The 13,464-nt window shown below is 44.2% G+C and overlaps 1 protein-coding gene across 1 annotated transcript in view; it reads left to right on the forward strand.

The window, feature by feature from the left end:
* Positions 1–13,464, forward strand: part of ADCY2 (adenylate cyclase 2) — a 3,241,403-nt gene that overhangs the window by 284,856 nt on the left and 2,943,083 nt on the right. The window contains exon 2 of the mRNA XM_069613724.1: positions 6,219–6,416. Coding sequence (XP_069469825.1) covers positions 6,219–6,416 — 198 coding nt within the window. The remainder of the gene's footprint in view (positions 1–6,218; positions 6,417–13,464) is intronic.

Consider the following 13,464-nt stretch of genomic DNA (forward strand, 5'->3'; position numbering starts at 1 on the left):
AAAGCGCTCCTGTCATTGAAGGAAGATGTTTTGTGCTGGTGAAGACCGCCTGGAGACGGCCGTGGGAGGGGGTATAGTGTCACGGCTCACTCCCTTCGCTCCCGTTCCCGTCACTTGGGGGCATGTTTTGGGGTTTTTTCCCTACTGGACATTTCCTGCGAACCTTATGCTACAGTGCTGTGATGAATTGGGAGCGCTAAAACCTTATTTTCCAAGTTACTTCCCTTCCGGTTCCATTCCAGGTTTTTGGCAGCCAGCATGCTACGTTAATCTAATGACTATGCTTCCCAGAATGCCTGGCTCACTGCCTCACCTCCTCCCTTGCAGGACAAGGTTGGGTGGAGGATAGGCAACACCTGTGGCTGCAGGTGCAGCAAGCGGCACACCTGAGGGGTGTGCTCGTTAAGGAGCTTTAAAAGCCTCAGTTTACTTCAGTCCAGCGCTGGTAATTGTTGCAGTGTTCCTCTTGTGACTGGTCCCTTGTTCCTGGTTCCTAGTTTTTGTGCCTGGTTCCTAGGTCCTGTTTCTTGTTCCTCTGCCCTGGATTTCAAATTTATGTGCTTAATTGATTTCTGCTTTCTGGATTTCCCTTTCTGTTTTCCTCTGTCTGCAGGCAGCATTTCTCTGTGCTTTACCCTTTGATGCTGCCCAATTTGCCCGTGTTCTCTGTTTCTTTGAAGCTGTCCTTTGCTACTGAAAAACTTGATGCATTAGTCTTTCCCTTTATAGATTTAGCTTCCTGCCTTTTCTCCTTGGATGGGTGGAAAAGGTTTCCTTTTGTGATATCATTTTCCCTGCTCCTGATCCTTACTTTCTATTGGGATCCATTCCATGTTTTCCATTGCACTTCTGCATTTATTTCCCATTGATTATTAGGTGTGGGGTGCTGTTGTAACTAGTCCCAGTGTGAATGCCCTTTGTTTTCCTCACTATTCTATAATCACTATTCCTACTTGCCCCTTGACTAGGGTCTTATGTATTTAGTTTCCTCCACCCATTGCTGTTATAGCCTTCAGGTTCCCTGTTTGATCAACTGGGTTCGTGGGTTTACTGACATTCAAGTGGTTTTTCCGGTCCTCGTGAGTACTGTTTCTAAGTTCCTTATTCAGTATCATCCAGAGTGTCAGCTCACAGATCCTGTCCTTGCTTGCCCTCTACGTGGGCTTAGCGCTGTCAGTATCGGTAATAGCATAGTGGGTAAGGAGTTTGCCGACTTTCCTTTCAGTCATAAGGAGGTTCTAAGTGCTTACCCCACATCCCTTTTCATATATTGGCATTATAGTTTCACTCTATTTGCACTCCTGGGTTTTAGTATACACGAGTCTTGGGTATTGTATGCACGTTGTTAGATTCAAAGTTGTTCACTATGTGATTCCGTGCACATTTCCCTTGCCATATTCATTGCCTTCTTCCTTTCTTAACACAGGGTCCCTTTGCAGGTCCCTACTTTAACGGCTGGTAAAACCAGCCGTTAAGGTCGGGTCCCGCAAAGGTACCTCGTAATTAGGCGCTAGGTGTTTAACGGCTCCGCAGCATTTTACGGTGCCGTAAAACACTTAGCGCTTGGGTCATAATGAGGCCCATTATCTGCTTTGAGTGAATTTATGGATGTCCATGACCTTTTAATAAATGCAAAGAAAATCAAGATCACGATCTACACCACCAAAAGGAAGTCTCCTTGTTTTCCTGGAAAATCAAGGGTGTTCCCTTAGATGTTGTATCCCTTTAGACATACCTTGGGTTTACTGTATACCAACGAAAAGCGAAGAAAACACATGTGGATCAATTAAAGAAAAAATGCAGGACTTTTTGCGCTCAATTAAAGAGATTGAGCTCCAGATTTGGAAAATTCTCATTGCTCCCTTTAATAACTTAATATAAAATAATAATTGCCCCTGACTTACTTTATGATGTTGATTTCTTTGTTTATGGGGAGGATATACATTGGCAGTTTCAAGAGGGTTAGATTTGGAGAGGGGCATTAGGCATCCTGGAGTGTGTGCCTATGAGTACAATACGACACGAGCTGGCTCTTAGTTCTCTTAAGGGACAGTTTGAGAGGAAGGTCCTGTCCTTTTATCATAAAGTTAGGTTACCAGTCCAGAACTCGTGTTGAGAAGAGCCGAATGAAATGATGTTGACTGAATCATCTAAGTGCCTTTTGCAATGGATCAATCTGTGTAAGTCCTTGTTATCCCACCTATAGAGATTGGGTGAATCTCTAAACACATCACCTTACAAGGTTAAAACTGCTCGCGAGGCATTAATTTAACATATGTGTTGTTTAAGGAAACTGTTCAATTGCTAAAGGCAGTAGGTCTTCCGGAACTCTATCTTAAAAGTTTCCCAGCCCTGTATGTAGAACCACGTTTTTATGGTTCCACATGAACTTGCTCCCCACGGCTGTAGTGGAAGGAGCTAGAAAAGGAATATACACATAACAGAGAGGACATGTAGACTCTGCGGGCAGATGGAATCTATTGCGATGCTAAAAAGCCTTCTTCTCAACTGTCCTAAAACATTTGTGTTCAGACTTAAATATTTAAATCAATTTGCAGAGGGTCGAACATTTCTAATGTTGATGGAATTTTGGATTGAAATTTTAAAGGGTTCACAGATGTCCCCGAACCTAGCTACGTTGAGATGCTTAGATGAAATGTTAAGTTTATTTTAGAATCCCCTTTAATTACTGTCTTATGTATTGTGTAGGAATTAACTGCTATGTGTGTGATTAACTTTTTGCATAAACATCGTGTAAGGTTTTATCGAAACCAAAAACACAAATACAAAAATAAAATTAAAAAATAGTATGGCTAACTTTCGTTGATTAAGCATCCGCCGATAAGAAACCATCTTGCTATCAAATCACAATGAGTCACCATAACCACAGTGGTTCAGATGATTGCAGTGCATTGCCATCCATCGGTTTGTGAGTTCATTGACCCCCTGGGCTCTGAAAAGGATTCTTACATACGAGTATAATTTATTGTTTGTGCATGCTTAAAAGTAAAGACACCCTCATGTTGGTGTGTGCGGACTGGCTCACTCTGCCATCATGCCCAGAGTAAACATTACAAACCACCGAAACGTGAACCTGACTGGCTGCTGCGCCACTGCCAGAATAGTGCTTCCTGCCTGGTGCTTGCATCATCCTGACTGGCGCTGAGTAGCAATAGCTTGGGCAGCGGCGGCAAGAGGCGAGTCAGGGGTAGCAACTGGCATTCCTCGCGAGAGCAGCATTCTATGAAAACAAAGGAATGCGAATGGGGTTCTATTAAAATAAATATCAAAAACAAACATATTGCTCACTGAACATTGCTTTCAAAGTGACACCGCAACAGATCGAAGAGTATAACCTGTTTGTTTCACCCAGCTGCTGTGACTGGAAAGTGAGATTTACAGGGTGGGTCGGGTGGGCAAGGAAGAAAAGAGTCCTTGCAGAGCAACCTGAGAAACTGTTATTATGCATATAACGGGCCAATCAGGTGTGCAGGCGTGGGTGGAGGGGTGTTGGGGGGTGGGGGGGACAAGATAGAGTCAATAAAAGATGCTAAAGAAAAGGCCAAGGATGGGCTGGTGAGGCTCTCTTTTAAAACATAAGGGAGGAAAACTGACAAAACAAATAAAAACGAATCATCATTTTCCGCTCACCTAGAAACCATGAAGAGATCTCTTGTCTTTCTAGCATTTAAGTCTGCTGCATATGCTTGCATTGTTTCATTCTAGTGAAACCTTAAATAACTTTAATTTAATAATTGCATTGCAAAAGAAGAATGTATTTATTATAATTTTTTAATGGTGTTTTTAATGCACATGTACACAGCTAAAACCTAAAAGACAGCGACAAATCACAGAGAATGGAACAGCAGATCTGTGTAGGCAAAAACCTTGTTTTTATTTCCCGATAAAACCTCAATCGATGTCCTAATTTCTGAAAGATCTAGAAGGGAATTCCAGATAAAACAAAAGGCCTGACAAGAGACAGCCCTTGGTCTGCTGTCGTTTTAGTAAAAAGACAATGGAGCCGGGCCGCAGCCGCAGCAATTTGGTGAAGCCAGAGGGCCACGGCAACCAATAAAGAGACCCCTCACTCCTGCACACGACCAGGCCCTTCTCGGCCGACTAGAACGCTCGCTGCATGGAGGTGGAGGGGTGTGCAACGGCTGATCAGGGGAGGCAATTGGATGGGGGGAGAGTGGGGGAGAAGAAAGGGGCCTTTAAATGCGGACCTCACTCGGAGATAGCCTCTTTATTTCTTTGGAGCTGGATGTGTTCTTGTGTTTACATACTGTAGTTGGTGGGTCTGAAGCTGTGTATGAAAGTTTAGCCAATGGTTTTCAATTTGTCATGAGCAGTTGCAGAAGTGTAGTAATAATGATGCTGTGACTGGTTTGCAGCCGCACATGTACTCAGCCGCACTAGTCCATCCAAGCTGAAAAGAAGGCACTGGCAACTGCAGATTTATGTGGTTCCATGTAATAATGTCCCCACAAAAATGCCTCCTGACAAAAAAGTTGCAGTTTTTTTCAGACACGGTATTACATTTTTTTTTGTATGGGGACATTATTACCCAATACCATTTATGTGAAGATGAAGAAGGGTTGCACCCTTTACAGACATTTGACTTGGGATATACAAGTGTCTGCTACCGTTTTATTTCTGAAGTCTCAAAACTAGACTAGGCTTCAAATATCTGCCCAAATTCCTGACCTGACATCGAGGGATTGAGAAACAGATCCCCAAAGTCATGGCGAAAAAGAAGGGGCACAAAGGACAACCGTTCTGTCCATCAAGATAGCCTCTTGCTTAGAATTCTTTAGTGCCAGGTTATTCAGGGCCATACAATCTGCCACCATTTCTAAGCGCGAGGTGAGTCTGGACTGAGCGACTCACAGTCCACCTCCACAAGGAGGAAGAAGCTTTCTTCCATGCGTGTACCTGTAAAGAAAAAGCATAGACACTATTAATTATGTTAAACAGTACCTCTATATTATGCTATTGCTGAAAATGTAAAACAATAAACATTCGGAAACGATATAAGTAATTTATAACACGCCTGTACACAAGTGTTCAGTGTTTTTGAGTAGCAATGTGTCAGTAGTAATGAAAAGTCTAACGAAGTGCGTGGAAAGCCTCTTCTCTATGTCTACCAGCATCTTCAAGTGCATATAGTTGGACAAAAAATGCTACATTTTGCACTGGCGTAGGGAACAACTTTTGCATGGAACGACCAGTTCATTGATGACATGTGAACATACACATGCAATTACTCAGTTTGCACTAGTCAGATTCTACCACCGTCTGGGCACAATGGCCGGGAACAGGAGATGGCTACGAAATGTCGCCCATTTGGGTTTCTAGCTTAACTGGGGAAGTTGGTTGCCTCTGCCTTATTTTGATGTTGGGGTATTGAGTTATTTCTTGATTCTGCTAGTTATTGTCCAACATGCTTGCTTGCTTGCTTGCTTTTAACGTCCTTGTTCCTCAGTCTAGGTGTCCGCTTCGCAGTAATAATGAATATGTCCTGGCCGTTGGGGTAAACATATGCTAGCGCACAATACCTTTGGAAGGAGGTTCTCTCCCATATTAAACTGATCACAGGTGTTTCCCTGCCATTAGATCCACTAATAGTGCTTTTGAGAGATACTGGAGATGGGATCTACCCAGTGGGAGGTGGTGCGGTTGCACTTGTCACTCCTCTTCTAGTAGCAGCAAAGACAACAATCCCTTGAAAGTGGACAACCCCTGAAGGTCCAAGCATGCAAATGTGGTGGGGCAAGATTCTCGCTGTAGAAAAAAATCACATCTCTATCATTGGGATGATATGCAAAGCATGTTGGAGTCTTGCTGCCATTCATTGAACATGTAAATAATACATGTCCTATTGTATACAAGCCTGATCTATTTACTTCATTTTCCATGTTAAGAATCCTGGGAGTGAAGAAGGGTATCTGTGATCTGATTGGGTGAAATTGTCAAGGGGAGCAGAGCTGCTGCCATTTTGATAGATCATGATAGGGGCTGTGAGTCAAATGTGTCAATTGTCAAAATGAAGCACATTACATGAATGATTCCTTGTCCTCTGTCCATCTTGCTTTGCCAATAAATAAAGTTGTTTTAAAAGAAAGAGTGTGATCGAAGTGCTTTACTCCAATAGTGATGTCTGACACTCGAGAAAGCACTCCCTGAATCCATGTGTTTGCTCTCTGTTTTTACAGGAAATTGAAGACCACGTGGCATTTTTAATAACTGTCCCCACAGCACTGGCGATATTCTTTGCAATCTTTGTCCTGGTCTGCATAGAATCTGTCTTCAAGAAGCTGCTCCGCGTGTTCTCCTTGGTGGTCTGGGTATGTCTTGTAGCCATGGGATACCTCTTCATGTGTTTTGGCGGCATCATTTCACCGTGGGACCAGGTAAGAATTTGTATCTATGTGTTTTGGTCTTTTGAAAGTGATTTTCATCCCAATCATAAATGCATAGCACTATAACTGATGCATGTTTCCTACAAAGTGAGACACATTATTTTTCTGAACAGAATATTAATCCTGCTTCTTGCAATTACCTAATGGCTACAAATGTTGACTTTGAAACAGGCAACTCTCAGTTGTACGTATATATACATTGTTGATGTGTTTGGCATAATGCACCATTTATCAGCTATTCCACGGTAAGGAAAACGAGCTCGAGAGGCGTTGAGTTGTGATTTTTCCATTGATAGAATCTGTTGATATTCAAATATTAAATCGTGAAGTCTAACAGTCCTCACCTATCTATAAGTGTGCCCTAACGGCCAGCAGCAACTTGTCATCAATACGTTATAAATGGAGCATAATGTTGCAACAAAGCAAGAAACCAGCACACCAGAATTGTGTCTCTATAACGTCTGGCCAGAGAACTGTAAGTAAAGAAGAAGGACCATCAATGTTGGTGCAAAGCACGAGAAACCAAAGAGGGACAACATGGAGTGACTCAAAAAACTCCCACCTTCTGTCAAACAAGCAAACAAAAGTACAAAAGGCAGCCCTTCACAGGGATGGAGGGGGAAAGGCAATATTATGTCATCTTTTATTACAATGTTGATATCACAAATACGTTGGGCCCGATTCATGGATTTTTTTGCATGGTTCAAATTGACTTTGCACTGCTAAAAAGTGACTTTGTACTGCTGTCACAAACCCTGGTTCATGGAACTGTGAATCATTTCTCTGTACTGCAAAAATGACTTTGTACTGACTTTCCCCTGACTTTGCATTGACTTTGCGCTGCAAAAGTACATTGTGTACAGTTCCATGAATCGGGGTTTGTGTCATCAGTGCAAAGTCACTTTTCAGCAGTAAAAAGTCCCTTTTAACTGTGCAAAAGAATCCATTAATCAGGCCCTTTAGCTGGAACATGGCAGTTGTAATGCAAAGCGCAGATGCACCATTATAGATGTTTAAAGAATAAACCATTCCTGCGATGCAGAATTCTGAACTGGTTTGCTATGGCGGTAAACAATGTGTCATAACCTTTGGCCAGTTCGCGATCAACAGGCTCTGGAGGCTCTTAAATTATTTGAAGAAAGTTCACCCAAAATGAAAAGAATGCACTCTGCCTCCACTGTGGTGCAGTGAGAGCATCTGAAGTGTGTCAGAGCAGGAAGGAGGAACAGAAGAACATCATCCTTTGGTCCATTCCCAGGAGACATATGGCACCTGCTTATAAGCCGGCAGACGACTTACCACTTAAAACGTTGGATGAGCAGGGTAAAAGACAAATAAGGAAGAGGTTGCTGTTCTCTTCACTCTGTGAAATGAGGCGCCCCCACGTTATTAAATGTATTTGAAAAATCGAGACACCAAACTGACAAAACTGGCAGCTAGTTTAAATTACAGAAGCTTAGTTGGCAACTCATTGCTGTTCTATCAGCTATCAAAGAGCATACCACACCAAAACCTATTTAGAAGAAGGGGGATGTAAGGGTTTTACAGTCTTTCTAAGTTAGCAATTCAAGGGACTGCGACCCATTAAATGATTCTGGTCAAGGTACCAGGAGCTGAGACTGGGAACCTGCAAGCATGTATGTTGTGGCCTGCTAATTCCCTACTAAAACTAGGGTTAAGAACATGTGTGACTTTTACCACAGGTGGTGACAGGGATCTAGATGTCTTTTCTGACACCAACGCATCAACGCTTTCAAGCCAAGACAACCCAACTTTCGTCCCAGAGTCCAAAGACTGTTCAGCCAAAAATACCATGTCCCGAGAAAGCCTCTAGAGGAAATGGGATGCTTGGAAATCTCCAGGTAAATGTGACAAGATTGTGGGTGCAGCTTTCCAGGACTCATTTATAATCTGGGAGGAAATGGAATAGAAAGGGGCCTGCCACAGTCAGTGCTAAAAGGAGAGGGGAGCAGACCTGGCTTGGCCAAAACTAGTGATCAATGCTAGTGGTTCCTGATCGGATGGCCTTAAAATATAAGCCCTCAGTTTCTCATTGAGGTGGAAGGGAAGACATACCTCATACAACCAAACTTATCCTGAAAAGGCATACACAGTCTTTACTTTGGAGTCTGGTCTATTAATGAAAAGTAGAGAGTTTGATCAGACATAGTGGCTCGTTTTCTATGAAAACGTAATTTGACATCAGGAAGCCGTTAAGTTTACATTGTAACATAAGCTGTTCCCCAGTGCCAAATGTTCATCATTTGCACTGTGAGGTGCAAATGTAAAGTGCAAAAGGCAGCGTACAAGCATGTACACCACCTTTTACCCTTCAAATTTGCACTTTGCTTATATGGCAAGCAGTGCTCACAGGGAAATGAAACCCTCTCGACATGCTTGCACGTCGGGGAGGGTTTAATTTCAACTGAGAGCAGGGCTTACCATGCCTGCATGCTAAGCAGTGTTCCCAACTGAAACCAAACAGAGGGTTTAATTGTCATTGTACACGCTCCCTGCCTTGCAGCCATGGCAGGGAGCATGTACAATGGATGCATGTGGGGTTTGCCTGCTTTATGCAGTTACATAAAGCAGACAGACCCCAAAATCCATGCCTGCACAGATGCTGGAGCACTTGCATGCCAGAGAAGAAGGGAGCGGCGGAAGCGCAAGTTGCATTCCGCGCCTCCTCTTCACCATACAAATAATTGAAAATGAGCCGTGGCGTGATTGCAGTCACATTACAGCTCAATGAAAAATGAGACCCACAGTGTACATTTATCAAAATCCTGGTTATCGAAACACTTATCAAATGTACATTATCCAAAGATCCAAATAAACAGAATGCCATCATGCAAAGTGAATTAATTGTGTTGTGGCTAAAACAGAAACACATGAATAAGAATAAGTAGGAATGCGCATAGTCACTCGCGTAACTCATTCAACCCATACCCTCCACCGCACATTCAGCATCTCATCAAATTAAGCAAATGAATCAATACAGAACATTCAACCAACCGGGAAAACGACCCAAGTGCAAACGTGCAACAAACAAATGCACTATAAATATTGCATAACAGTTACATCAAGATCAATGTTCTAATTATATGCTGCCAAATAGTGGACATGCTCTCTTTGGCATCATACATCAATCTTGCATGGTTTGCCTTGAGCAGAACTAAGATAAATAACTTAAACGAGTGGATTCCAAAGCTTATCTTATAATCAATGATAGGTCGGCAGATTGGAATTCTGGAGGTAGCCCAGCGGGAGCAAATAATCCAGATCACAGACTAGTCTGGCCTTCTGTTCAAGTAACAGACAGCACGAGATCCAGAACGTTCTGTTAGCCATATAGTTGCAGTTGATGGGAGTGGCAGGTGCCGTTTAATAGTGCTCTCAGGAAAACAAAAATGTGCTGTGTAACAGATTTTATCGAACGTTAACTTCCCTTTCAAGAAAAATTATTAGGAAAAAACACAGAATTATATTCATTATTACATACAGATTAATTCCGCAATTAACTGATCTTTATTTACATGATTTAACAAAATATTAACATTCACATTCAATGCACCACGATAATTAATAGGCGGGTTGTCAATCGCTATAATGGAATTTGCATGTTAAATAAAACCTCATTTTTACGAGGAAGATGTAATACCAGTTCGAAGTGGTGTTTCAGCAGAAACCACTGACTAGCAATTAGCATACAAATAAACTGAATTGACATTTTGAACTCCTTGTGAAGATGTCCCAGTCCAACAAAAGGTCTATTGATTACTTGTTTAGAGTGATGTTTTAAGTGCTCCTTTCTTTTTTGGGAAAACACATATTTTAAAGGATATTGATTTTATATTAAAGGTGACGGGGGTGTATTTCACCCTTCGAGTTGCCTGGAGTGGAGTTGCCAGCACCCACACCAGAGGAAAAGAAAAGGGGAATATGATACCGTAATGCCTAACATGAAATACCAAAGAATATCAATATAGCAGTAACACCCGAACCGGCGGGACAGATCAGGTGGTAATGACCTAGGGCCCAAGTTATCACTCGGGCCTTAAAGATGGTTATTGTTATGTTATTGCTAATAGCACTCCGGTTTTCAAATCTGGAAACCCTGGGTGCTAAAAGCGATGTATTTTGTTTCAATGAACAGGATGCCTCATAGTGTCCCATTCATTTAAACAAAATACTTACTTAAGATGGCTGCCGTTGAGCTGGAAGGCAGGGCTTGATGCAGAACCCCTTTTCTAGTTCCATGGCGGCTGGTGGGCTAGGATTAAGGCTGGAACGGTGGAGGAGGCTGGCACCGCCAAAACAAGGAGGTGAGTGAGGCAGGGAGGAGGTGATGGTGACCGGAGTAAAGGGGAGGGTGGGGATAAGATGGCAGGGTAGGGAAGCAGCCGCCAGGCTGCACGGAACGCAGATTTAGATGGTGGGATTCAGCAAGAGTTGACTACCCTCCTTGGGTGCTTATAAATCTAAATAAATATACAACCTAAATGCAGGTAGAGAAACGAACAACACCCCCTACCCCTCGACCCCCGAGAGGTTTATACATGTACAGTTAGGAAAAGTTAAAACCAATCTTTCAAAATAGGGCTATATTCAAAATGCCCAAAACCCACACTTAGAAAATGTAGGCATTTGATGACTTAACACTCTTAAGGAAAAGACTTGGCATTGGTGAGAGAAAACAATTCCTTTATAGTAATGTAATTGATAAAATCACGTGGCATGCACATACAATCAATAGTTCGGACGATCTTGGATTGTGCATTCACATGTCATCGTCCAGTTACAGAAAACTTTCACCCAGTTAGAGAAAGAACAGTTGGGACAATTAAACGGTATGCTTAACTTTTCGCATGTAAATAACTAATATCCGTGTATTCAGCAATAAAAAGGTAAAGACTGGCATTCAATAACAAGGCGACCAGATGAAAACGTGTATTAACTCTGCCAATCCTGATCTATTTAAGTACTGAATCAGAGTGAAGCCTTATCCGTAAAAAGACATCATCAAAGCTGAAATGGTTGCCATCTTTGGGTGGAATGCTGAACTGAAAGAACTCTTTGTTAGAGAAGCACTTGTCCTTTACAAAATCGTCATGCTGGTCAACAACTAAAGCAAGCATTGGCAATGGCAATAGTTTTGGTGTTTATTGCTGTTCTTTTCATTTTGCATTTAACACCGTGGTGCAAGGACGATAGTGCAATGTTTCAAAGGAGGATGCAATACAGGGTGCAGGTGTACACTAGAATGAGAAGGGGAATTTAGCAAGGGAGGAAGTCATCGATAGACGGTGACATTGATGATAACCAACCAAGGGGAAATATGAGTGAGAAAGGGTGAGAGTGAGAGGGTACGAAATAAAGTGAGAGGAAGGATGGGAAGGGATAGGCACAGGGGGTAAGGTAGGTGGGGGGAATAGACTGGGTTAGGTGTGTGGGGGTATAAAGGGTGTCCTGTGGTTTGGCTAGAGAGATTGAGGTAATAGGGTGCATGGTGGGGTAAAAAGAGAGGGGGTAGGATAGAGTAGAGAATGATTGGATAGGATGGTTGGCAGTAGAGAGGGGGTAGGGTGTTTGGTGATAGGGGAGAAGGGGTGAGGTGGGTGGGGCTAGAGGGAGAGCGGTTATGGTGGGTTGGCTTTATGCTAGGCAGAGAGTGGGGTGGGGTGGTGGGATAGAGAGTGTGGTGTAGTGTGAGTGGGGTGAAGAGAGAGTGGGGATAGGGTGGGTGAGTGAGGGTGTGGCAGGTGGTGCAGAGAGAGTGGGGTAGAATGAGTGGGGGTAAGATGGGTGGATGGGTGGGGGTAGAGAGAGTGGATGGGGGTGGTTTAGTGGGTTTAGAAAGATGGGGAAGGTAGAAAGAATGGGGGTAGGGTGGAGTACATAGGGGGGTATGTAGAGAGTGTGGGGGCGGGTGGAAGTAGAGAGAGTGGTGTGAAGAGAGTGGGTGATGGTGGGAGTAGAGAGACTGGGGCTAGAGTCAGTGCAGGTGGGGTGGGTGGATTGGTGTTAGAGAGAGTGGGGTACAGAGAGCAAGGGTATGAAGGGCGGGTATTGGTAGAGAGAGTGGATGTAGGTTGGGTGAGGGTAGAGAGAATGGGTTTAGTGGTGGGGTGTGTGGGTCCAGGAGAGAGTGTATGTAGGGTTGCTGGGGGTAGAGAGAGTGAGGGTAGGGTGGGTGGGTGTCGAGAGAGCGGGGTAGGGGGGGTGGGGGTAGAGAGAGTGGGGGTAGATTTGGTGGTTGGGGTAGAGAGAGTGGGGGTAGGTTTGGTGGGTGGGGGTAGGATGGGTAGGGGTACAGAGAGTGGGGTGGAGTGGGTGGGTCAAGGTAGAGAGAGTGGGCTTAGGGTGGGTGGGGGTAGAGAGAGTCTGGGTAGGGGAGGTGGGGTCAGAGTGTGTGGGGGTAGGGTGGGTGAGTGGGGGTAGAGAGAGTGGTTGCCAGGTGAGTTGGTGGGGTCTAGAGAGTGTGGGTATGCTGGGTACCTAGTGTAGGGATATTGGGGAGGGTGGGGCAGCTAGAGTGGGGAAGGGTGGAGGAGTGGGGGCAGAGAAGTGCTGGTACGGTGGGTGGGGATAGAGAGTGAGGTAGAGTGCGTGGTGGGTGGGGTAGAAAGAGTGGTAGCTGGGTGGGTGGGGGTAGAGAAATTGTGGGTAAGGTGGATAGGGGTGGGGTGTGAGGTAGAGAGTGGGAATAGGGTGGGTAGGGGTGGGGTTGTTAGAGTGGGGGTAGGGTGCGTACGGGTGGCAATGGAGATAATGGTGCTAGGGTGGGAGGGTGAAGGTAGACAGAGTGGAGGTAGGGTGGGTGGGGGTAGAGAGAGGGTGCAGGGTGGGTGTAGGTGAACAGAGTGGTGGGTGAGGTGGCTGAGTGGTGGTAGTTGGTTGGGGGAAGGAAACATGAGCAGTAAAGCAGCCTTGGGAGGACTTGTCAAATGTAGCCCAAAATAGCCCAAACATAACATAACCAGTACATGTAATGGGTACGGGTTCTGTTGGGGTATGGAGAGTGGGTGTGGGATGGGTC

This window comes from Ambystoma mexicanum, chromosome 5p (assembly GCF_040938575.1).
Source record: "Ambystoma mexicanum isolate Mex_15411 chromosome 5p, UKY_AmexF1_1, whole genome shotgun sequence".
Classification (NCBI taxonomy): Eukaryota; Metazoa; Chordata; class Amphibia; order Caudata; family Ambystomatidae; genus Ambystoma; species Ambystoma mexicanum.